We start from the raw sequence: 24,410 nt of genomic DNA, 5'->3' as shown, positions 1-24,410 counted from the left end.
AAATATAATAACCAACGAATTTCCGCAGCCAAAACCCACCACAACGTTTGTTCAAATCAACCTACATTACACGACAACCTTTTCCATGTTTCCTTCTCGATAAGCTTTCTCAAAAACCTGAAAGCGAAATCACATTCAATTAAACATGTTTAGTGTGAACCCTTTTGAAAAAAGTTTGTAAATTTGTGAAAAAAATTGAGGTTGCGGCGAATCGAAGGATGAGTGGCGGCGAGGATGAAGAAAAAAGGTTGAAATTGAAGCGAAATTCTTCTCGGTTCAGCAATTTTCAACGCGATCTTATGGCTGGTGCGTTGATGGGTGGTGCGGTTCATACGCTTGTTGCGCCGATTGAGAGGGCTAAATTGTTGTTGCAGACACAAGAGAGTAACTTGGCTATTGTTGCTAGTGGAAGGAGAAAATTCAAGGGGATGTTTGATTGTATAATTCGGACCGTTAAGGAGGAAGGTATTGTCTCTTTGTGGCGTGGTAATGGGAGTAGTGTTCTTCGCTATTATCCTTCTGTTGCACTCAATTTCTCGCTAAAGGTTCGTTTTTTTTCCTCATAATGCAATGCAGGTTATTAATATTATGCAAATATTTGGAACTTGTGTTCAATGATGTATGTTGATTTGAGAATGCTGTTTAGCATTTAGTTATAATTAGGGTTTTATAAAACGGTCGCGGTCAGGCTTTCACGATTTTGGTCGGTACAATTGTCGCTATACTGATTGTTGTCATCGCAGTGTGAATTTACCACAATTTGTTCTTTAATATAGAAAACGGTGATAACGGTATCGGTATCAACATCGGCCAAAACCGTTTTGTCGCGGCCGTTTTCGCAGTCACAGACCTTTTTCTAAAACCCTGGTTATTATTTACATAATAGTAAGAAACTATTATGGTTTGAGAAGAGGGATATGTCCTTCACTACTCGGCTTGACGCGTCCCCCGAATCTTGAAGGGATGTGGATGGAAGTCTATCTTGTTGTTTTTATATGTGGCTGGGATTGTATGGCAATCACTAGGGAAGCCCATTTTTCGATTGAGTTGCATGGATTACTTAATAAGCATAGTACTTTACTTCCAATATCAAATTTCATTTGCTGTTAAATTCACACGAGGGAGTCCATTATTTGTCCTTAAGCATGTTATAATTAACTCCTGTTTTTCTTTTCTCTCCCTATCTAACAGATTTTTCTCATCCAATCAAGTTCACTACTGCTTACTCTTAATAGTTTCGTTTTGTTATATATGTCACCCATATACTGTCCTTGCCTAGTAGTGCTCCATCCCTTATAACTTCTTCTCCTTGATAATGGTACCTATGTCCGGGAAGGAAAAACTCTCAAATTTTTGGATTGTTATTTGCAGTTATTATCCAGGCTGCAAATTTACAAGATGGATTTTATTCAATAACTGTTGACAGAATGACTTTTGAGAAGCACTAACATTCACACTTTTAAATGATAAGGGGACTTCCTTTTCTTTGCTTATGTTCTTGTAGTTGAAGGTCTTTTTTCTATTTTCTTGCTACTATTTGCAATGCTGATTGTTGCTACTTGCTAGGATATCCTTCCGCATCCCTGTACTGAAATCTGACCTTACCCTGTAAAGAAGATAGTAAGAAATATATGATAGGAAATTGATCTTTTACTAGAACAAATAGTGAATATTGTCCCTGACCATTACCTTGTAGATCTTTGAGGGTCTGTGCTCTGTAGCTCCCTGTCGTCCCTCCCAAAATGCCTTGACGATTCCCTCTATTCTCATCTATAATTTATAATCTAACATCCTTTCCTAATTCTCTCATTCTACCCTATTCTCACAATAATCCTAGTTTCAATTATAGAATTATTCCTTTCTAATTACTATATGTAATGATATCAACTTCTAATAATTCCGTTCTAGAAATGCTCTCTATGCATTACTCTATAAAATAATGTATTTAAACTCCACCCTTTTTTATCTTTTTATATACCTTTTTTATTAGGTTCTTTTTTTACGGAAAACAATCTTCATTCAATAACAAGTCTAGAACACATAACTTAGTCAGGCAAGTGCATGACAAGTGACCATAATACAAATAGAGGGAAAAGAAGCCACAAGGGCATTATTACTAGACCAAAACTGGAGTCCAAACAACCAAACCAATTTTTACTGAATATGGTCATTGGTCCAGAAGAAAAGATGATCCACAATATTTAATCTTACCCATCTACATATCAACTTTTGGCTTGTGTAGGCCCATATCAATAAAAGTGGTCTTGAGTATGACCAATTGAACCCCATGCTTAGAAAATACTTGAAAGCACCATTAGCATTGCACCAGATTTGCAATTCCAAAAATCCAAATACTTTTGGGGCTTATCAACAAACACAACAAATAGTCAGATACAAACTTAGAACAAACTAAAAAGAACAATAACAAGACACTAAACATCAACCAACAAACAAGACAGGGGAAACAAAAAAACAGCACCAGCAAATGCATAGTTGTTGGATCTCAAACCTGATAGTGGATGTGAGATCAAGACAAAAAACTGCAGTGGTGGCTTTTTGTAGGAGGACACTTCGGAGTTAGACCCATATCACAAGGTGAGGGAGAGACCTTGAGAGCTGAGGATAAGGGTGGTCATCAGGTGGGGGACGCTCCATTGGAGAAGATGTGGCGGTGAGGGTTGAGTGCTCAAGGTGGAATTGCATGCAAGTGGAAGCTACAAGGAGGTTACGATGGAATTTTGACAGTGTGAAACACAACTCCATACTACAGAAGGATTAGGTCTTGGGGGAGGATCTGTAGTTATGAGCGAGATGAAGAAAACAGAGCACTGGTGGGTGCTCGCAGGCTCAAAAGGGGGCGAGATTGTGGTGTCCTGTCCAGTTATAGTGAAAACCTCTTTCTTTGAACTTACTTGATTTTACATTTCTACCAAACATTTGGTTGGTTTTTCTTGAAACGAGTGATATCCAATAGATGTTTCAGTATGACCTGCTGCATGTTTCAGTATGGCTCAAAGGACATTATTCACGGACCCAAATTTCTTATTTGGATCTTGTCTTTCCTTCTTTCATGTATTTGTTAGAAATCCTTGGCAGGAGTAAGCTTCTTTGACAAATGCAAGGTAAGGGTGCAGGTGCATCTGCAAAAACAATGAGTCTATATACATATTTGTGTCAATATATTTAAATTATTTTGAAACAGATAGAATATAATGAAAATTTATCAAACATAAATGTAGGAGAGGATTGTCGGTACCAATTCTCACAAGGCGATACATTATTATCTAATAGAATTGTGGCTGATGCTAAGCAAATTTCTGCATGGAAGTTTGTGAAATGTGGCAAAAAAACATTCTTATTAGCATTTTTATGCCGAGAAGATGATGGAATATGATCATATTCTAAAACTTTAGGCCATTTAATGTATCAATTATGAAGTTTTATTTCCACAACTGATGTATTTCAATGTCTATTTTGTGATGGTGTTATGCTTGTCACTCGTGTAATTGATGAAATTTTATTATAGGTGAAGCTGAATCTCTCTATACTGTTGTAATTAATGTATAGTCATGATGAACAGTGTCTTAATTTTTTCAACAGGATCTTTACAAAAGCATATTAAGGGGTGGGAACTCTAATGCCGATAATTTTTTCTCTGGTGCATCCGCTAATTTTGTTGCCGGATCTGCAGCAGGTTGTACATCACTTATCTTGGTATACCCCCTTGATATCGCACACACACGCCTTGCCGCTGACATTGGGAGGACGGAAGCGCGCCAATTCCGAGGCATTTACCATTTCTTAGCCACAATATTCCAAAAAGACGGGGTTCGGGGGATTTACAGGGGCCTTCCTGCATCACTACATGGTATGGTGGTTCATAGAGGTCTTTACTTCGGAGGGTTCGATACCATAAAAGAGAAGTTGTCTGAAGAATCTAAACCCGAGTTGGTGCTGTGGAAACGTTGGATGGTAGCTCAAGCAGTTACAACCTCAGCCGGTCTAATATCATACCCGCTAGACACAGTTCGTAGGAGGATGATGATGCAGTCTGGCATGGAACACCCGGTGTACACTAGCACCCTCGACTGCTGGAGGAAAATCTATCGAACTGAGGGATTGGTTTCATTCTACCGTGGCACGGTTTCGAATGTGTTTAGGAGCACTGGAGCTGCAGCTATCTTAGTCTTGTATGATGAGGTCAAGAAATTTATGAATTGGGGAGGATTGTGACAGAAGCACCAACCCTACATATTTAACTGAGTTCATTTTGATACCTGATATACATACATTTTGAGTGAGGATTAGGGTAATTTTGTAAAGTACAAGTGAGCTCCATTATAGTTCATTTGAAAATGCATCTTGAATGGAATTTCAATAGTCAGCAATCTAAAAAGGTTAATTAAGCAAAAATTGTCAAAGCCAAAAGATTAGATTAGAAGCCAATAATTAATGATGGTGTAATAAGATTATGCTTGGAATATAAAAATTTGACAAACTCTCATCATTCTCCTTTTTGTATTTTATATATACTTACTTTTTTTATTCTTAAGAAAAGAGACTAACGGCACTTTTTTTATAAAAATTCATGGTGTTATGATTATATACCTAAAAAATAATAAATAGACAACATTAAAGGAAAAAGTGGATGAGGAGGAAAATCCATAGAGAATGTATTGTTAAGGTTTAATTGCAATTTTAATTTTTTTATCCGGACATGTTAGTAAATAGACATGTTAGTAAATTAGTAAATAGACATGTTAGTAAATGAGAGATGAGATTGTAGGAATACATGTACTCCAGACTATTGGTGATGGTCAATTAACGTGTTCATTATTTCGAAATGAATTATTCTAAAATTCTCTCATATTTGAGTCGTATTAAATTATTTAATTAATTAATTATTATTAAATAGAAATTTAATTATATTTTTAAATTTTATTTAACCATGACTCTTAATTTAATAAATAGCTAATATAATTTATATAAATATTTTAATAAAATAATCCTTAACTTTCTCATTAATCTATTTACTTTTATCTAAATCATTAATTTTAAAATATCTTTTAATATTATTTTAGTAGTATTGTTAGATCTTCATTTTTAAGTTCTCTGACTTTTCTAAGTTTATTTTCCACAATATTCTCTACTATACACATTACTTCAACCCTGTCTTTTATAATAATTCTATATGTTAAATTATTTTTTTGTTTTACAATAAACATGTTTAATGGTCAAATTTCAATTATTCATAAAATAAAAACGATTTATTTAGTGAGGACTGAGGAATACACTAATTTTCATGAAAAGTTGCATTAAGAAAAATAAATATTCTCATAAAGTGAAAATTATATTTTCAAGGATAAGAAGTGAAAGTTAAAAAATAAAATAAAATAAAAACGGAGAATTTTAGCCAGTTTGATACAGCAAAGACTTTTAGGTGTAAAGAGCTGATAAGTCGAGAACTTTCCAGAACTTGTCCAAAAACTATCTTATGCCACGTAAGAGTAACCAATCTCCAGAAAGTTCCAAAACACCAATTTCCTCAATCCGTCTCTAGAACCTTCTTACTCCACCCACCCCTTTAATTAAATCATTCCATTCTTCTCAAACCCCTCAACTAAACTAAGAGTAACTAACTACACCCGTTTCTAAAATTGAGTCTCACACACAAGCTTTCTTTATGAAGGGAATTTTAGTAAAAGAAGAAGAAACACTAGCATATACAAATGCTGGTTCATCAACAAGTTCATCTTCCTCCTCCAATTCAAATCTTCAACCAAAACCAATGGAAGGGTTACACGAAACAGGTCCGCCTCCATTTCTCACCAAAACCTTTGATGTCGTTGAAGATCCTTCCACCGATGGAATCGTTTCGTGGAGCAGAGCTCGTAATAGCTTCGTCGTTTGGGATTTGAATAAATTCTCCACTGCGATTTTGCCTCGGTACTTCAAACATAGCAATTTCTCTAGCTTCGTTCGTCAACTCAATACCTATGTAAGTATATTTATCTCTTCTTCAAAAATTATATCTGATTGATTGTTGTGAGTATAAGTTGAATTTTGTTTCAATTTGTTATAAGTTAGTTATGATTAGTTGAATTTTGTTTAAATTAGTTATAAGTTAGTTATGATTAGTTGAATTTTTTTTTAAATTAGTTATGATTAGTTGAATTTTCAAGTTTGTGATGATTTGTTGAGTTTTGTTTATTAGTTATAAGTTTGTGATGATTAGTTAAATTTTGTTTAAATTAGTTATAAGTTAGTTATGATTAGTTGAAAATTGGTTATGATTAATTAAAAGTTGGTTATCATTAGTTATAAGTTAGTTATGATTAGTTGAAAATTGGTTATGATTAGATGAAAATTGTTGAGTGATTTTTGTATATACATGCAGGGATTTAGAAAAGTTGATCCGGATCGATGGGAGTTTGCGAATGAAGGTTTTTTAGCTGGACAGAGGAACTTGTTGAAAACGATCAAGAGAAGAAGAAATGTAGCACAATCGCCATCTATGCAGCGAGAAAGCGGCGGTGCTTGTATAGAATTAGGAGAGTTTGGTCTTGAAGGTGAGATTGAGAGGTTGAGGAGAGACAGATCTGTTTTAGTGGCTGAAATTGTGAAACTGAGACAGCAGCAGAATAATTCAAGGGATCAGTTATCTGCTATGGAAGCTAGGCTGTTGGTTACTGAGAAGAAACATCAACAGATGATGGCTTTTCTTGCAAAAGCACTTAGTAGTCAATCTTTTATTCAGCAATTGGCGAATAAGAAAGAGTTGAAAGGTGTTGAAATGAAGCGGAAGAGGAGGCTCACTGCTAGTTCAAGTTTGGAGATTTTGCAGAAGGATTCCGTGACGATGATGACAGTGCCGATTGAATCTGTGGTGGATTATTCTAGTCAAGAACAACAAGAGGGCTTGACTGCTATAGAGTCTGAGATAGAGACATTGTTAAGTGCTTATGATAATGAGTCGAAGAGTGAAATCAAAGACTATGCATCATTGAGTTCAGTTCCGAGTGCTAATGAGAGTAATTTGGGTGATTGGGAGGATTTACTGAACCAAGAGTTGGTTGGTGGGAATCCAGAGGATGAAGTTTTGATTGGTGAGTTCTCACAAATTGATGCACCGGTTGAGGATTTGGTAGAAAAGAATGGTGATTGGACTGTGGATTTGCAGAACCTCGTTGATCAAATGGATTTTGAACCTTAATCAAAATGGTTGTAGAATTTTGATCTTTGTTTTTTTGTCACTTCATTTGCACCTTGCTGGTATGGGATTTGTCGTTTATGTTGTTGTTTTATGATTGATGATTAATAAAAATTTCTGTGATGGTAATTGATGTAGAATATGAATGGCTTTTATGCAGCAGGGAAGATTGTAGATGCAGAGGAAGCCAAAAGATGTGTATCCTTAATTGAACAACAATATAAGTTGTGTGAAGTAGTTTGAATTATTGCTTGTGCTAAATAAGTTATAGTACTGTACTATTTTTAATTATGTCCTTTTGTTTGTAACTACATTGTACATTTTGCAGGCCTGTACTAAAAGTGAAGCAAATATTCAAGATTATGATGGAATGGGAAAAGTAGTGGCCTACAAATTACTGGATTGTCAAATGTTCATTGTTCAAGGAGGGTTTATAGCTTTTTTTTAGCAACACTTCAATTGTTCTTTGACAATTTCAAAATAGATGGATTAATTGTGCACTATTAAAAGTTTAAGATTCTGCATTTTTCAGATAAATAGACAGAGTAACATGTTGATGGGTTGGTTAATGTTGGTTTTCTTGGGACTGAATTTACATGATGTACTTATAAGTGAAAATGCATTGAAGTCGAGTTTATGTGTGATAAGTTTAATTGTTTTTTTTAAGATATTTTTTAGTTTATTAGGATGCCTTTGTTTTTGTTTAGTTTCCTTGATGCTCTTTTTTTCTTCTCTACAGTTATTTGAATTTTTCTGATGAAATTTTTAAATAGATATTTATTGGATTATATTGTTTGTGGTGGTTGTGTTGATGACTCAACATAATCGATAGGTTAAGATATACAATGTAATGAATGTGCAGTTTAAGTTTAACGAATTAAACCTTAATGTTGATTTAATTATAAGGGTCATGCTAACATGTGCCCTAAGGGCTCATGTTAAGGATCAGGGCCCGGCCCTGTTGTGCATTTGCAGGAAGTGCTACAGCATTGGGTCTCAAATTTTGGGAGACCCCAAAATTTTAAAAGGTTCAATTTTTTCATAAATATTAATTCAAATAAATAAAATATTATATTAAAAATCTAATAAATAATAAAAATGCTATAATAAAAATTTAATACATACAAAAATTGAGATAAATCAAAATTTAAAATAATTATAATTAAATATATTATTGATTACTTAAATGTAATTTTTATGTGTTTTTTAAATTATTATAATTGTATTTATATTTAAAATTTGGGCTCATTTTTAAAATTAGAACGGGGCCTCTACGTTAGGGGTGCTCGCGGTGCGGTTTGGGCGATTTTGACGAAAAAATCATCCGAACCGCAATAGAAAAAATAGTGCGGTTTGGTTTGGTTCGGTTGGCTTTTAAAAAAAATCCGAACAAAACCAAACTAATGCGGTTTGGTTCGGTTCGGTTGGTTCGGTTTTTTACAAATATTTTATTGAGCCATACATACACAGATATATGACAACATAAAATTTTTATATTTAGACATTCATACACTAACAAATAACAACAAAGCTCGTCATATTTTGACAACGATTTTTCATTTAATATGTAAAAATTAAATTAGAGAAAAGTGGAATATTAAACATAAAATAATAGCATAAAACAATATAAAAAATATTATAATGAAACAAAAAAATAGAAGAGACGAACGATTAGTGAAGGTGAAAAAGAAAAAGAAAAAGTGTTGAGAGATTAGAGAAGAAGATGTGCGATAAAAATGAAACTGAAATACGGAACATTTACATAAAAATGAGAAGGTGAAAAAGAAAGAATATAGGAGAGTAAAGATTATAGAAGAAGAGGGAAGATGTATGTGGCAAAGAAGGTGAAATAATGTTATTAGAGATTTGAGAAGATCGGGACTGAAATTATATGTGTAAGGATGAAAAAATTGTTCGTAATCATAAGGCTAATGTATAATAGGTTTAATTTTGGGTTGGATGTGAGTTAAGTAAAATTTAGGTTGTAACATAATGCGGTTTGATTCGGTTTACAAAATACAAATCGCAAACCGAACCGAACCGTGCGGTTTTGTTAAAAAATGACCCAAATTAATCCGAACCAAATGCGGTTTTTTGCGGTTTCGATTTGGTTTGGTTTGGTTTGCGATTTTCTATTGGGTTGGTTTGGTTTTGAGCACCCCTACTCTACGTTGATTGGGCCGGTCCTGTTAAGAATACTATAATTAAAAAAGTTAAATGTATTTAAATGTAATAAAGTTATATTTAAAATTTTGATATTATTAAATGAATGCGTTTCAAAAAAATATTTTTATAAATATTTTATTAACTAGTGTCTTTTGGGGTATAGGTTATCTTTTCCCAATTATAAATTTCTCACCCATTTTTAACATAGTTGTTTGGTGAATTCTAAAATGGGGGGTAATCATGTACTACTAATAATATATCATTAGATCTTTAAAATAATCTAACTCAAAATAAAAATATACCACCTATGTCTTTTATTACCGAATTCTTCCATTTCTTTTACGGTTACTTTTTTCTCTTTCTTTCAATTTTTAACCTCCTCATTATCCTTTACTACTGTCCTCTAAATCCAGAAACAGATGGTTCTTAGATTTTTATTTTTTCTTTTTAAATTTTGAGACACATTGAAAATTTTCTTTTATTTTAATTCTAAGTTTTTTCTTCTTGTTTTATTTTTTTCATCTCTGATCAATTTATTTCTCATTAAATATAAAAAAACTAATCATTTACACACCCAAAGGAAGAAGCAAAGAGAAGAGATAATGAAGGAAAATATAGAGAGAGGAAGAATATTATAAATTGTTATTTTGAATTATTTCTCTAAAAAAAGTATCAGTAATAACTTCTGTATTTCCTCTGATATTGATAAGATTTTTAACAGGGATAGAAAAAAATGGCAACGGAATGAAAAAATCACCTTGTTTTATTGAATTTGGAAATGCTTGTCATGTGTGCCATCAATAGTGGAAAAAAAAGATTAAGGGGCGATGATTGGATAGGGGAAGGTATTGCAATTACTTCTTTGTTTTAAAAAAATTTGAACCTTTAGATTGTTTTAATAGATCTAATGGTATATTAATAGTGGTGCACCAGTGAGGGACTTAAATGCTCCCTCATTTTAGAATTCACCTAGTTGTTAAATTAAAAAAAAAGGTAAATTTTTATTTATCCATTACAAAAAGTTAGATAAATTATTAAAAATTAAACTATTTAATAAATAATTAAATATAATAATAGTTAAAACAAAATTAAATATTATTATGTGTTCGTTAAAATTATAATATATAAATATTTATGATTTGTAGATAAGCTAGCAGCATTAAAAAATCTAAATAAAATAAATTGGAACCTCTGTGCGAGAATATGAAGAAAAACTTCACTTGGGCTTTATTGTTAAAGAAAATTCAAAAGTTATTTTTGTTAGGAATGTTTATGTCATCTTAAGTGTTGAAAAACATCTTATAAAAATTCGTAGATGTCTTTCATATTATGGTAATACATTTTTAAACGCATACTTATTATGTTATTATATGAAAATATATTTCAATTGAGTTGTATTTTATTTCTTCTATAAATTTAATTTAGATATGCATTTTCGAAATCAAATATTTTTAATCTAACAATTTAGTAAGCAATTCAAAAGTATATCTTCAAATTTGTAAAGCAGGTGTGCCACTTTTACATGTCAATCACAGTTTAAAAAGTGCATTTTTCAATGTGATTTTTAATAAAATAGCTTCATGTTTACTTTCTTCTTTATGATTAAATAGTCATTTTCTTTAAAATATGTAACAAATTTTTTTCTATTCTCAATTAAACTTTACATTCCAGAAACTTCATTCACATCAAATGGAGCAAGAAAAATTGAAATTTAAGATAAAATTATTTATTTCATTCTTCATTGCTCACGTTAATCTGGTTTATACGCTGAAAAAGTTATGTTGCGTTTAAAAATATATTTTTGGATTCTAGTTGAGTTTTTACATAAGTGTATTTATGGATTAGTTAAGTGTTCATGTCAAAATTCTTTTGAATATTTTCTATTATTGTTTGCCTTAGATATGTTGATATTTTTTCCAAATCTATCGTGTCTTCGAATGCCAAACTTATCGATGCCAAGGAGGTAGATGTTGGCAAAGAATTTATAAACGTATAAGAGTTTGAGTTTAGTGCTCATATGCTCTAATATTCGCACCAAGGAATATAAATTGGGGTTTTATGTTATAATTGAAAGGTCTGATAATAGTTCAGTTAGAAGACTTACATTTAGTGCCCTAAAGAGGAAACAAGATAGAAGGAAGAGCGACAATATATATATGACAATTATGTCAGTAATTGCATGTATGCAATAAATATACAAATATATTAATTAAGTACCACCATTGACAGGAGATAAGTATTGATCGATCATCCTCGGATGTATTTGTATGGTCAGTTTGACTACTAGCTGATCTAGAGGGCAAAATCTTTGGTTTCGGAGACGGTCAGTCTTTAATGGGTGGCCCCTAGGTCTTACCTATCGTGGTTAGGGCAGTTAGTTACCTTTGGGCTTCGATCTCTCTTTCTAGGGTGTTCGGGTTTCCTGGTGGTTTGACCGGGAGCCAAAGAAGCCCAGGTAGAGGTGTCAATTTAAGGGGCCAATAAATTTAGGCCCTAGCCCCTATAATAAAAGGGCCTAAAATAATTTTAAAAAAGTAAGCCCTAAAATACATAGGGCCCAATATTAGAAGGCCCCAAAATTTAAAAAAGGGCTATAAGGCCCCAAATAAAATAAAAAACTTAATTTTAAAAAATAGAATAAAATCAAAAAATCAAAAAATTAAATAACTTTTAATAAAAATTTTTAAAAATATGCTTAACGGTGCAGGCAAATCTAAAACGTAAATATATTTTGAATATTTGATTTGATGTAATTGACCCTAACATAGAAACCGCAAAGATTTTCTCTAACCGAATCCTATGTCTAACTAAAATAATAAAAGTTTGGAACATTTTAATATAAATAAAGTATTAAAGAGCAACAACATTGTACACTTTGATATTCTGATCGTTTTAAACTACTTTTTTTTCTTACTTTCCCAAAAAAACAAATAATCTTTCTTTTTTTTTTCTACTTGTTTTCAATATTGTATATGGAGCCTTCTATTAAATAAAGTATCAAAGACGGAAATGAAGTTTCTATGAGTTTTTAAATAAAATAAGGCCCCTTCAATGGGGCCAAAAAAAGATGCATTATGCAAAGGGCTTAAAATTTTAGGGCCCAATATAAATCTCAATAATTTGGGGCTCAATATAATAGGATTTTAATGGGGTCAAATAGTTAGGGCTTTTAATAATAGGGCTTGTTTGACAGCTCTAAGCCCAGGTGATGAACTCGTGTTGTTTGACGGACCTCAGACGCTTCTCTAGCTTCCAAGCATATAAAATATCCCAGGTAGTTATGCTTGAGAGGCCCGTAGTAAACGAATTATCTTTTCTCGTCTTGATTTACACCTTGATCGGGCCTATAGTATGCCCTTTGGAATGTTGTCGGGATGTTGGGGACTTTAGACGTCGATGGAGAGACATGTGCCCTTTAGTTGCTCCACTGGGTTTGATACCATGTTGACCATTTAATCTCCTGTTTCCCTATACTCTAAGAGGCCAATAACCTCGCAACTCCCTTATCATTCTATAGTACGAATGCCCTATGACCTTTCTCAGATGCTATTTCTTCTATCTTTGATTGGATTTGTGATGAACATGAGCTCGAATTTGTGGAGATCTATCTGAGGACTTCTTCGGTAGTTGTGGACATGTTGCTCGGCTGGAGGCGAAAAGGAACCTGAATCTTAGCTCAGTGGATTCAAGGGGATCTATTAATAGGCCTCATAGGGAGTTAAAGGTCAAGATTCATGGCAGACTTAAGCTCAAATTGAATATGACTAGTCGGAATTCCACAAATCTGAATCCATATTTGAAGATATTTGTTGGTGTCTTCTTGTGGTGGTTTGGGATCGAGATGAACAATCGATCAAAGTTGGATTGGAGTTTGATGGATTCCACCGTCACATGTATGAGTCTCTACTTCGTTGAACTTAGATTTCTTCACCAAAAATGCTTTCAAAGACGCTTTCTGATTCTCGATTTGAGAATTGGACTTGTCCTCGTGGAAATCGTAGGAATCAACAGTCGATTTCCACATACGGCGTCCTTGTTCCGTTTCGGAACCAAACATGGAGAAGATTACCAAAGCTATGTTGGAACGAAGCTTCTTAAACGATTCACTGACGCGACTTCTTTGACCAAAGGTTGCGATCATATTCATAACACATCTTGAATCAAAGACATTGATCTTGAATTGATGCTGCTAATCTTTGGTACAGTGAGCCAAAATAGAAGTACCTGCATGATTAGGACTCCAACTCGCAAGTTAATTAAGATTCAAGATAATCGTAGTGAAAGTGAAGATCAGAGATTGTGTACTTCAAACTCTCTTTTAAACTCAATAGAGTGGATGAACTCTCTTTTAAACTCAATAGAGTGGATGAGATGAATAAGGCTCATTTTATTATGCAATTGGTTACCCCAAAATAACAATCATTATAAAAAAAATATCACTAATAAAAAAATATCAACAAAATTTAGACTAAATTTTCAAATTTTCAAAATTTAACAACATATTCATATTCTAAGTATACAGTGGAGTGGAAGTAAAAGTTCTATTAAAGATTGTTTAACAATGAATATCATCTAAACTCCTTTTATATGTTAAAAAAATTACAATTGTGAATAGTGTGAAAAAGTTTTACATTCATTAAAAATGTGGAGATTTGAACATTTATAAGTAAAAAACTTAAACATTTATCACCTTAAAATTTTGAATAAATATATGGAATTTCTATCATAAATGTGTGTTACTTAAAAAATACCTGAATTGTGCCAAAATTATACACCACCAAATCAACATTTGTTACAAATGAATACACGAACCTTATGTGCATTGTAAAATATATTTGCACAACAAACTTTACTACTAATGTTTAAGCAAGAAAACAATGAAAGCATTAATACCAAAAAATTTAGGCAGAAGCCAACATTTTCGTAGTTACATACAAATGATCAAGTCTTTAAAGTATTTTGCAAGATGCGCACTATAGTTAATTGAAGAATGTACACTATAGTTAGGCAAATACATGCTTCTTTTTTTATGGTCTTATTTATGATAAAAGACAACTTAAAACGGACCAAAAATCATTCCTAATTATTTTCTAAGGTGCAAAGGGTGAAAACTTGAGTCATATTTTTCTATTGTACTATCTTCAAAAAAAAAAAAATTGTAATACTTTGTTTGGCTTCTAAAAAAAGACTATTGAGAATTTAGGATAAAGGATGGGTTGAGAGAAAGAAAAAAAAAAAGGTAAAGATTAACATGTTCCTCTTACTCTTGTCTTTACTTTTTGTTAAAATTAATTATGTTTTTTCTTTTCTTTATGAATTACATTGAGGTCAATTCAATGTATAAGAAGTGTTGATTCCTTAGGAATTGCAAAGCACAAATGCTTGTGAAAATGAGGAAAGTAGAACAAGTGTTGATAGTAATTCTTAGCTATCAATTATTATTCTTTTAGGCTAAAGAATAAAATTTCGGTATCATCTTGTTTTCTCATATGTCGCTATCGTGAGTAATAGAGGAATAGGATGCATAGTGGTTTTTCTTTTGTTGTGTTTCTCCATTTTGGTGAAAGTATTAATTGGAAAATGCTGAGAAATGGATTTATACAATGGTTAAAAACTCTTTCTCGAGAAAAGTTGATTATTTTTTTCCGTACTTTAGAGAATAAATTATTTAAAAAATGTCTTGGTTAAATTAAAGGTGCTCAAAATCCATCATGAATTGAAAGATGACAAACCCATCATGAATTGAAAGATACTTCTTTATTTGTCAAATTATATTCAGTGACAATTAGTTCAATATTATTTGTCAAAAGTATTTAGTAGGAGTGATATTTAGTGGAACTAGGGCATTCTTTTAGGTGGAATAATAACAAGTCTTTGCAAAGATCTGGTGTTAGTCACGTCCAATTAACTAACTTTGAGAGAAGACCTTGTAAGTTTGCAAAGATATGGAACTATGCATTCAGGATCCTACAAAAACACTTCAAGCATGTAAGAAAAAGTATTACATTTCTTATATTTACATGGTTTTTCATTACAAGGTACTTACAAAAAAAGTACACAAACAAAAAGGGGAACAGAGGGCCCTAATAGGTTTATTTCTGCAGAGAAATGATTTTCCCATCATCTACTGTTTAATCCGGCCAGATTTTCTCCCTAGAAAATGTTAAAGGGCGGTGGAAGTGCACCATTTTTGCAAAACATTTTCAAATGACTGTGAGGCTGCCTCAAGGGTAGAAATCATACAGTCATCCAACTGTTGGGTTAGCTAAGCATTCTAAAGACGCAAGAACCCTAATTCTTTTTTAGTAGATCCTAAGATGCCTCGAACAGAAGCCAAAGATCGGCCTTTAATCTCCGCGATCTTCACCAGATGAGCCACCTGGTCGAGGAGAAAATCAACAAATTTTAGAGGAAGTAAATCATTTTCCAACCCAATAAAAGAGATAGAAGCTTTCTTTACTTCATGCACGTAACTATTTATAAATCAGATACATCATATATATATATATATATATATATATATATATATATATATATATATATATATATATATATATTCAATAAGTTAAAAAAAATTATAATAAAGATAAACTAGAGAGAGTAGAAGAATAGGTCTCCACACTTAATTCAACACTTTATGGGAGTAGAAAGACATGCATGAGCCGTAGGTATCTTTTCAAGCCAAAGTGACTTGTGATACTCCATTATTTTTGTCTTCCCATGAATACCCTATTATTGATTTGATTATTACACATTAATAATTAGAATAAATTATAAAAGTGGATTGGATTGGGTACAAGGGTATCTAATTCTCATATATCATCATCACATAAGGACAAAATTAATAAAAAGTCCATTTACCTCCATTTCCTCTCTATATAAACCTCAATCCTTGAAGCAGTTAAGTGAAACTAAAACATCCAACCTTCAATAACTAAAGTTTGTGTTTTTTCTTCTCTTGTGAAATTTGGAATGGTGTTGATGGATTTGGAATGGTGGTTTTCAATTCCAATCAGTGTTTATTTTGGTTCAGCAATGTTTACACTATTGAGTTTAGTTGGAGGATGGTTGATTTATCTGTATGGGCCATATTGGAGAGTAAGAAAGGTCCCAGGCCCACCATCACTTCCTCTGGTAGGACACCTTCACTTGTTAGCAAAGCATGGTCCTGATGTTTTCTCAATACTTGCCAAGCAATATGGTCCTATCTACAGGTTTGTTTACTTACACCTATGTATTGTATTTTTTTTTGGATATTTCAAGATTATTGAAATCAAAAATTCACTTTTTAAATTTATTAAAATAGTTAATATATTTTAAGGATAATGTTAAAGAGTGTCCGAGGTACTGGTTAAAAGTTTAAAATGATATATTTTATTTATTAAATACTTGTATTAAATATAATGAAAATTAAAATAATTGACTTTTCTAAAAAATAAAGAATATATTTTTCTTAAAAATACTTATATTCAATGCATTGGAAGTTTAAATTATTGATTCATTTAAAAAATATTTTTTATATTTGTAATTTTTAACTAGTGTCCCTGGGACACTCGTTACCATGACCTATATTTTAATTATTTATTGTTTAAATACATTAAATAATCAATATGAAGTTAATGGTTTTTTATAATAAAGATTAGAAGGAGTATATTAGATATATCATTTATTAAATAAATTAAAAAGAAATCATACAATAATTTAGTTGTCCTTTTTCTATTATGATTTCCAAATAAAAAAATTATATGAAGGGCCCAGCTGACACCAGCTTCATATGCGTTTGGATTATATTTTATTAAAATAAAATATTTTTTTATATATGTTCTTGTCTATTTTCTATTGGCCAACGTCGGTCGATTTGTTATAATAAGCTGATAGCTTTGCTTTTTGATTTTTTTTTTTTACCAATAACATTGTTGGATGATCTACTAAGGAATTTTTTTTTTTTTTTGTCTTTACTTTTTAACCGTATTTATTAGAAAGTATAATTAGAAGATTAAATATAAAATTGTATTGATAATTTAAAGTGATAAGTATTTTGGAATAATTTTTTTTAAATGTGACAATTATTTTGGAACGGAGGAAGTAGTATATATTTTATTGATCAATTATGTATAAGGGTGAGAATAGACCAGACCGATTATCAGGGACGTACGGCCCAGCCTACACAGACCTAGGCCAGACCAGACTTTTTATATAAATAAAAAGGCCTAGGCTTTTTATAAGCCTATTTAACTAATATTTCATATAAAAAAATCTTTTAAGCATATGAGATTGGCCTATTGAAATAAATTTAAATAATTTTATTATTATTATATTGTATTTTGAATTAAAATATAAAAATAAATATTAGTTATCTTAAAGAAATTATGAAAATAAGATGAAAAAAATCTTATGAATAATGTCATAAGTTACTTTCATAAATTCTTTCAAATGACTTATTTATAAATTTTCAAATGAAATAGACTTTTAAATAGGCTAACAATCCAATCAGGCCTTCAAAAAGGTCAGATTGAAGCCTAAAAAAGAAGCCTACGATAGACTACAGGCCAGACTTAAGCTTTAAATTTTTTAACAGGTTAGACTCAGACTTGGCAAAGCCTAACTCGGCACAGCCTATTCTCACCCCTAGTTATGTACCAGAGTAATCAATCCTACACCACAAAGACCTAAAATTGAGTAATATCCGATTTATTTTTTATTAATATAGTATAATTTTAGTTTTGATATGTTATTTTTAATTATTATAATTCTTTTTAATTTCAGTTAATTTTTAAAATTGGAACGAAATTTCCAAATTGATTGGGTCAATCCTATTTTTATTCGATTCATTAATTTTAAGATTTTTTTTAATTGTTTCTTTTATAATCTTTTTAAGACTTCTTTCTATTCTTTCGATTTTAATTTACTCTTCTTGCAACATAAACTACAAATCTTATCTTTACATGCACAAATTTATATATCTCTATTTTTCACAATATTTTCTATTACTCTCAACACATTCTTTAAATTTGTAACTTTTAATTTTATCATACATCTAACCTAACATCTCCATCTCTGCTATGCTATACGTATTTCATTTCCATACTAATTTTAAACTAACTAATATTTTGTTCCGTACAATATTATTATTGATCGATAAATTTTTCTCTTTTAACATGAATAGTATTTTTTTTGTCACATAAAACACCTAAAATCCTTTTTAATAACCTGATTTAAATTTATTGAAATTAAAAAGAACTTTAAAAGTTTTATGGAACATAAATCCTAATTCAATTGTCATGGACCCATGGAAAGAGCTAGAAAGCCTAGGATCATTATTGCTATTCCAAATCACACTACAATGCAGAATACTTAGAGTGTTTCTGATCATCATCTTAATCATCATATTCTTCACTCATCTGGTGAATCATTAGCCTTTAAGTTGCTGCAACATCATGATAGAGTGTCCCTCCAAGCAAGAAAATTCTCAACTCATGATACCATAAAAAGCTCAACATTACTAAAAATAATCAAAGAGAGAGGACAGTAAATAATCTTTTTTTCATCATTTTTTTTTTGTAACTGTATCAAATAATTTCATTTTTTTCCCACTTTATGGTTATTACTGCAGATTTCACATGGGAAGACAACCACTAATAATAGTAGCAGATGCAGAACTGTGTAAAGAAGTAGGAATCAAAAAATTCAAAGACATTTCAAACAGAAGCACTCCTTCTCCCATTAAAGCTTCTCCACTTCACCAAAAGGGTCTCTTCTTCACCAAGTAACAAACATTTCATATTCCATAATGTTTTTTGTTGTTGTTATTGTTCTTGTCATGTTACAGAATAAAATTGATAAGCAAGCACATAGAATCACATGAAATGAAGTTTCATAGTATATGGTTTTTCACATTTTTCTCAGTGGACTTGCCACTAAGTTTGAATATTACTTTACCTTTTCTAAGTGGCAAGAAACTCAGTACTACATTATTTGTCGGCAGATGTTTACAAAATAGCATTTCACAATGTTTTTTGTAACAGTTTCATGCCACTTTGATCTGCAGGGATTCACAATGGTCTACAATGAGGAACACGATTTTGTCGGTATACCAACCGTCACATCTAGCAAGACTAGTGCCAACAATGCAATCATTCATAGAATCTGCCACTCAGAATCTTGACTTAGAAAATGAAGATGTTGTCTTTTCTAATTTATCACTTAAACTCGCGACCGACGTGATTGGACAAGCAGCGTTCGGTGTTAACTTTGGCCTCTCTGAGCCTCATTCCGTTAGCAACGAAATCAAGAATGTTGGTGATAATGAAGTAACGGATTTTATCAATCAACATATATACTCGACAACTCAACTTAAGATGGATTTGTCGGGTTCGTTCTCGATCATACTTGGTTTACTTGTTCCGATTCTTCAAGAGCCGTTTAGACAGATTTTGAAGCGAATACCGGGGACTATGGACTGGAAAATCGAGCGTACTAACAAAAAGCTAGGAGGACGTCTCGATGAGATTGTGGACAAGAGAATGAAAGATAGAACGCGCAGTTCAAAGGATTTCTTGTCGCTTATACTAAATGCTAGAGAATCAAAAGCTGTTTCGGAGAATGTGTTCACATCTGAATATATCAGTGCTGTTACTTATGAACACTTGCTTGCTGGTTCTGCAACTACTTCCTTTACATTGTCTTCTGTTGTCTATTTGGTTGCTGCGCATCCAGAAGTCGAGAAAAAGATGCTTGAAGAGATTGATGGGTTTGGTTCAATAGATCAAATACCGACTTCTCAAGATCTTCATGACAAGTTCCCTTATCTTGATCAGGTAGTTAACTCGAATGAACATCCTGAAAAATCGAGTGTATAGAAATTAACGCTTATGATGTTCTATTTAATTAATGCAGGTGATCAAAGAGGCAATGAGGATTTACATTGTATCGCCATTAGTTGCTAGAGAAACATCGAATGAAGTAGAAATCGGAGGTTACCTTCTTCCAAAGGTAAAACATGTTCCTTTTTGCATGATCATCAATGCTTCAAATCTGTCACTAATGTAGTTTGGTTCAAGCAGGGGACTTGGGTTTGGTTAGCACTTGGAGTTCTAGCAAAAGATCCGAAAAACTTTTCAGAGCCAGAAAAGTTTAAACCAGAAAGGTTTGATCCTAACTGTGATGAAATGAAGAGAAGGCATCCTTATGCTTTCATACCATTCGGAATTGGTCCTCGGGCTTGCATCGGTCAGAAATTTTCCCTGCAAGAGATTAAGCTTTCGCTCATTCATTTATACAGAAAATACTTGTTTCGGCATTCACCTAACATGGAAAGCCCTTTAGAACTCGAATATGGCATAGTCCTTAACTTCAAGCATGGAGTCAAACTCAGAGTCTTAAAAAGAACAATGCAGAGCTCCTAAATAAACTGTTAAGACTGTACTTGCATACACCAAAAGTTGGAGAATGAGATATAAACTATTAGAAATAAGTATTATGAGATAGTGTAATGAATAATCATGTCATATACCAAATAATGTATGTTAATGAAAGGATGCTATTATGGTTTTCTAGCTTTTAAATAGTGAAAAACAAGACGAAAAATGTTGTTGACAAAGTGTGATTTTCCCATTAATTGACGATTCATACAGAAAACTCTTAGGACCGAGTATTAATCAAAACTCACAAATGAACAATTATACAAATGGAGGACAAGAACATAAGCTACATCTGGTTCTTCTTGAAGCTAGCTAGTTAACTAACTCGGATTAAATTACAACAGACAACAAGTTGTTGAATTCTTGGAAAAACAAATAAATTAAGAGATCTTGAGAAGTTTCCTGGAGCTGTTTGAGTTTCCTTCTATCACCGTGGCCTCACGGAGCTTTTATCCATGTGAGTTGATAGGTGAAGTGGCCTAGAAAAGTTGAGTGAATGGTCAGAAGCAGCAATACTTCTAGAATCTCCATTAGAGAAACCTGCAGCCCTCCTCATAAACTGAAACTCGTCCATTGACTGTTGCCTTTGAGCTCGGTTATACATTGGATTATTACCTGATTTTAGCTTCGCCTTGGTTGATTGCGTTAGGTTCATGTAATTTGGCCTAGAGTTGCTGTTACTATCCTCAGTCCTTTCATAAGTGTTCCCTGACATTGGTGTTGCGGATGTACAAATAGAAGATGATGCAGAACTCTCGTCATACCGAAACTCGGAACTTGGACTAGAGGACGAACGAGTAGCCTGTCCGATGTGGGGAGGAGGCTTAGCAGAAATCCTTGTTGTAACATTGTTCCTCTTAATATTGACTGAGCATGGTTTTGAATTAGAGCTTACAAAGGGTTCCACAAATTTCTTCGGCGGTGGTGGAGGCGTTTTATCTAATAAGCTTTCAGCATGGGATTGTTCCATCAATCTTGTCTCCCAAGGCTTGGCTGCCATCCATCTTTCCAACCAACTCCATCCTCCATTAGCTTTGTTCATTTCTGGATTCTTGAGAGAGGAAAACGAGGCGGCGGATTGTGAATAAGTGCTTGAAGTTGGCCTGCATTGCTGCTAAAAATCTCAAAAATGTAAGCATCTGAAACTAACAATATTCCAGATGATTTGTGAATTAGAAACATTACTTTCTAACAAACAATTTCAGAGACTAGACCGACCGATCTAAAAGGACTAATGTGTTAAACAAAAAATCATTTTTCGAGGACTAAATCGTGATTTTTCTAACCTAATTTAGTTACTAACTTAATTTATTACCTTTTGAGCAAGAGAGTATGCAAGTGCTCTTTCTCTTTTGAAAGCTCCTTCTTGCCTCATTTGAATCTTCGATTTCACATCTTCCAATGTTCCTATACTATCACACCACCCTTCCTGCACATCCACAAAAGAAATTTCTTAGAAAAACCTAACTAAAACCAAAACTTGTAAACATCCCATTGTCATTTCATGATAAAAACCTCAGCATCCTTCAAAAGTTCAAGCTTTGTCCGCCGCTCATTGAGCATATTCTGCACAGCTTGTCCCTCCATCGACATCCTCACTCGACGAGCCCTCACTCGAGCCTGAACACGAACCAACGCCTGCATGCACCTCAATGTCACCGCAGCTTGCTTCCTCACTTGCCTACCCCTAACTAGTGCTTGAATCCTCACCACCGCCTTCAAAGCCCTCAAAGCCCTTCTTGCCTGCACTCACAAAAACAACCCTTACATAAACACAGTTCCTTCCAACAAACACTACAATAATACACACAAAACCACATTCAAAATTTCCAAAATACATAAACCCTAAATTACCAAGAAGGCGCGGAAAGTTGTTTGGATTCTTATAGCAGCCCATTCTTGCCTAACGAGTCTAAAATCCTTAGGTTGAGCTCTAACAACGGTGGCTACTGCGGCAGTGTAAGCTTCTGCAGCAGTTGGAGATTCAGAGCCTTCAGAAACTGCTTTGTGAGAGTTGTTACCTTTAAAGCCTTTCCAAGAACCGTTATCACCGGAAGAACTTCTCCATAACCTCCATTTCTTACTCTTCACACCCTCCTTCACCTTCAAACATTAACCAAAAAAAGTCAAACAAAAAGTCAAACAGTTATTTCAGATGCAATGTTAGTAACACAAGAAGTAGTAGTAGTAGAAGTAAGTTACATGTTCATCTTTGTCGTGTTTTTTGAGTCCGATTAATGCTTTCACCCATTTTCCAGAAGCACCCATGAGTATAGTTTAGGTTGAGAAAGTGGTGAATAACCGATAGATATTGTGATTGAAGTGTAATAAAGTAGAGAGAGAAAAAGAAGGGTTTGCTTGTAATCGTGGGTGTTGTTGTGTTTGGAGATTTGAAATTTGAAAAAACGTGCAACGGACAAAGGAAGTGAAATAAGGTTGTGGTTGTGTTAAGTGGGCCCGCGACAGTGCCACGTCAGGTTAGGCGGTTTAAAATTTGAGTTTGTAGGGTGGGGAAGTGGGGTCCATTAGTTGATAATTAAAAAAATGTAAAGTGTATGAAAAGGAACGAAACGTTTTGGTTTTGTGGGAAAAAGTGAGATGGGTACTGCTGAGGAAAAAGAGAGGGAAAGTTAGGGGGAAGATAGAGAAAATGATGGTTGTATTGTGTGGGACAAGAGGATCTAGCATGTTTTTACGAGTAAAAAGCACGGTGGAAATGAGATCTACCGCTCTATATTACTGACGCGGCATGCAGAATTCTCAGATTTCCAAGATAATAATCAATGTTCCACATTTCTTTAAATTATTTTAGAGAAAAAATTGAGAGGAAATAAAAATTCAGTTTTGAGTATTTGTTATGAAAAATAAAGAGAATTTCTTTCCTGATATGGCTAAGACTTTTTTTTTATCGAAAAATATTGTGAAAAGATATTTAAATTATTAGTTTATATATTTAGATATTTTAAAACGAAATAGAATGAATTGAAATAGAATGGAATGAAGTAGAGGTTTTATTTGGATATTTTACAATGTTATAAAATATTACTCCACTTTAGCTATTCCAAAATATCTCAAACAACTCGACATAATTAAGGAAAGCAAAAAGATCATGTGAGATTTTTTTAGCATCATTGACTTTGTTGAAATGTATCGGTATATTATGAGAGTTAGTATCTCTATGGTGACAATATCTTCCTATTTTAGAGTTGTACCACTCATAATTTCTATGTCCTATATAAAACGGTAAACACGATACCTTTTGGTATGTTAGCCATCACTTATATTCCTCCTGGCGGAGAAGTTGCTAATTTATTTGTTTCTACTAGCAATCTTGTTCACGTTTATATTTGTAGTCATACACCGATGAAAACTTTTATCGTCTAATATATTATGATTGATTGTGATGTCTTTGATGAATGATATATTGCTTTCCTTAACTACTAGTTGTTGATTCGTGCCTTTTGTGTCCATTAGTGTTCTAAAGTCTGTAGTTTGTATAAACAATTTCCTCCATTGAGAAAAATAGTTACCCTTCAAAATATATGATTTGACTTATTTATATCACCCCATATATGACCTTGTTACCATGGTCCAAAACAACACAAAAGGTTTAC

General features: G+C 32.8%; 4 protein-coding genes across 9 annotated transcripts; 3 read left to right on the top strand and 1 right to left on the bottom strand.

Moving 5' to 3' along the window:
* Positions 1–6: 6 nt before the first annotated feature.
* Positions 7–4,572, top strand: LOC131660744 (probable ADP,ATP carrier protein At5g56450). Its single transcript, XM_058930048.1, has 2 exons — positions 7–545; positions 3,601–4,572. The coding sequence occupies exons 1-2, from the start codon at positions 219–221 to the stop codon at positions 4,231–4,233; spliced, it is 960 nt and encodes a 319-aa protein (XP_058786031.1). The 5' UTR covers positions 7–218; the 3' UTR covers positions 4,234–4,572.
* Positions 4,573–5,497: 925 nt separating this feature from the next.
* On the top strand, positions 5,498–8,088 carry LOC131655231 (heat stress transcription factor A-2-like). 5 transcript variants are annotated; one of them, XR_009299691.1, is made up of 4 exons: positions 5,498–5,998; positions 6,398–7,272; positions 7,374–7,434; positions 7,539–8,088. XR_009299691.1 is itself a non-coding variant. In XM_058925123.1 (2 exons), the coding sequence occupies exons 1-2, from the start codon at positions 5,684–5,686 to the stop codon at positions 7,211–7,213; spliced, it is 1,131 nt and encodes a 376-aa protein (XP_058781106.1). In that variant the 5' UTR covers positions 5,498–5,683; the 3' UTR covers positions 7,214–8,088. The 5 variants fall into 5 exon arrangements, 1 of the variants encoding a protein (XP_058781106.1); XR_009299690.1 differs by having other exon boundaries at positions 7,371–7,434; XR_009299689.1 differs by having other exon boundaries at positions 7,374–8,087.
* Positions 8,089–16,238: 8,150 nt separating this feature from the next.
* On the top strand, positions 16,239–20,940 carry LOC131660741 (cytochrome P450 711A1-like). The gene is made up of 5 exons (XM_058930045.1): positions 16,239–16,590; positions 18,990–19,142; positions 19,425–20,193; positions 20,273–20,368; positions 20,440–20,940. The coding sequence occupies exons 1-5, from the start codon at positions 16,349–16,351 to the stop codon at positions 20,779–20,781; spliced, it is 1,602 nt and encodes a 533-aa protein (XP_058786028.1). The 5' UTR covers positions 16,239–16,348; the 3' UTR covers positions 20,782–20,940.
* A 45-nt stretch (positions 20,941–20,985) lies between these two features.
* LOC131660742 (protein IQ-DOMAIN 6-like) lies at positions 20,986–23,202 on the bottom strand. 2 transcript variants are annotated; one of them, XM_058930046.1, is made up of 5 exons: positions 22,999–23,202; positions 22,651–22,899; positions 22,312–22,539; positions 22,112–22,225; positions 20,986–21,910 (listed from the first exon to the last, which is right to left on the bottom strand). In XM_058930046.1, the coding sequence occupies exons 1-5, from the start codon at positions 23,062–23,064 to the stop codon at positions 21,224–21,226; spliced, it is 1,344 nt and encodes a 447-aa protein (XP_058786029.1). In that variant the 5' UTR covers positions 23,065–23,202; the 3' UTR covers positions 20,986–21,223. The 2 variants fall into 2 exon arrangements, with proteins under 2 accessions (XP_058786029.1, XP_058786030.1); XM_058930047.1 differs by having other exon boundaries at positions 20,988–21,907.
* Positions 23,203–24,410: the final 1,208 nt, after the last annotated feature.

Source organism: Vicia villosa, linkage group LG3 (genome assembly GCF_029867415.1).
Source record: "Vicia villosa cultivar HV-30 ecotype Madison, WI linkage group LG3, Vvil1.0, whole genome shotgun sequence".
Taxonomy (NCBI): domain Eukaryota; kingdom Viridiplantae; phylum Streptophyta; class Magnoliopsida; order Fabales; family Fabaceae; genus Vicia; species Vicia villosa.
This window is presented reverse-complemented; position numbering and strand designations above follow the sequence as displayed.

What these genes read in the sequence shown, in the direction of transcription:
- LOC131660744 (XM_058930048.1), top strand. Translation starts at nt 219, where the DNA reads ATGAGTGGCGGCGAGGATGAAGAAAAAAGGTTGAAATTGAAGCGAAAT. An exon ending in CACTCAATTTCTCGCTAAAG is followed by an intron (nt 546 to 3,600) that starts GTTCGTTTTTTT and finishes TTTTTTCAACAG; the next exon opens with GATCTTTACAAAAGCATATT.
- LOC131655231 (XM_058925123.1), top strand. Translation starts at nt 5,684, where the DNA reads ATGAAGGGAATTTTAGTAAAAGAAGAAGAAACACTAGCATATACAAAT. An exon ending in TTCGTCAACTCAATACCTAT is followed by an intron (nt 5,999 to 6,397) that starts GTAAGTATATTT and finishes ATATACATGCAG; the next exon opens with GGATTTAGAAAAGTTGATCC.
- LOC131660741 (XM_058930045.1), top strand. Translation starts at nt 16,349, where the DNA reads ATGGTGTTGATGGATTTGGAATGGTGGTTTTCAATTCCAATCAGTGTT. An exon ending in AGTTCCCTTATCTTGATCAG is followed by an intron (nt 20,194 to 20,272) that starts GTAGTTAACTCG and finishes TAATTAATGCAG; the next exon opens with GTGATCAAAGAGGCAATGAG. An exon ending in GAGGTTACCTTCTTCCAAAG is followed by an intron (nt 20,369 to 20,439) that starts GTAAAACATGTT and finishes TGGTTCAAGCAG; the next exon opens with GGGACTTGGGTTTGGTTAGC.
- LOC131660742 (XM_058930046.1), bottom strand. Translation starts at nt 23,064, where the DNA reads ATGGGTGCTTCTGGAAAATGGGTGAAAGCATTAATCGGACTCAAAAAA. An exon ending in AACACGACAAAGATGAACAT is followed by an intron (nt 22,900 to 22,998) that starts GTAACTTACTTC and finishes TAATGTTTGAAG; the next exon opens with GTGAAGGAGGGTGTGAAGAG. An exon ending in CATACTCTCTTGCTCAAAAG is followed by an intron (nt 21,911 to 22,111) that starts GTAATAAATTAA and finishes TGAGATTTTTAG; the next exon opens with CAGCAATGCAGGCCAACTTC.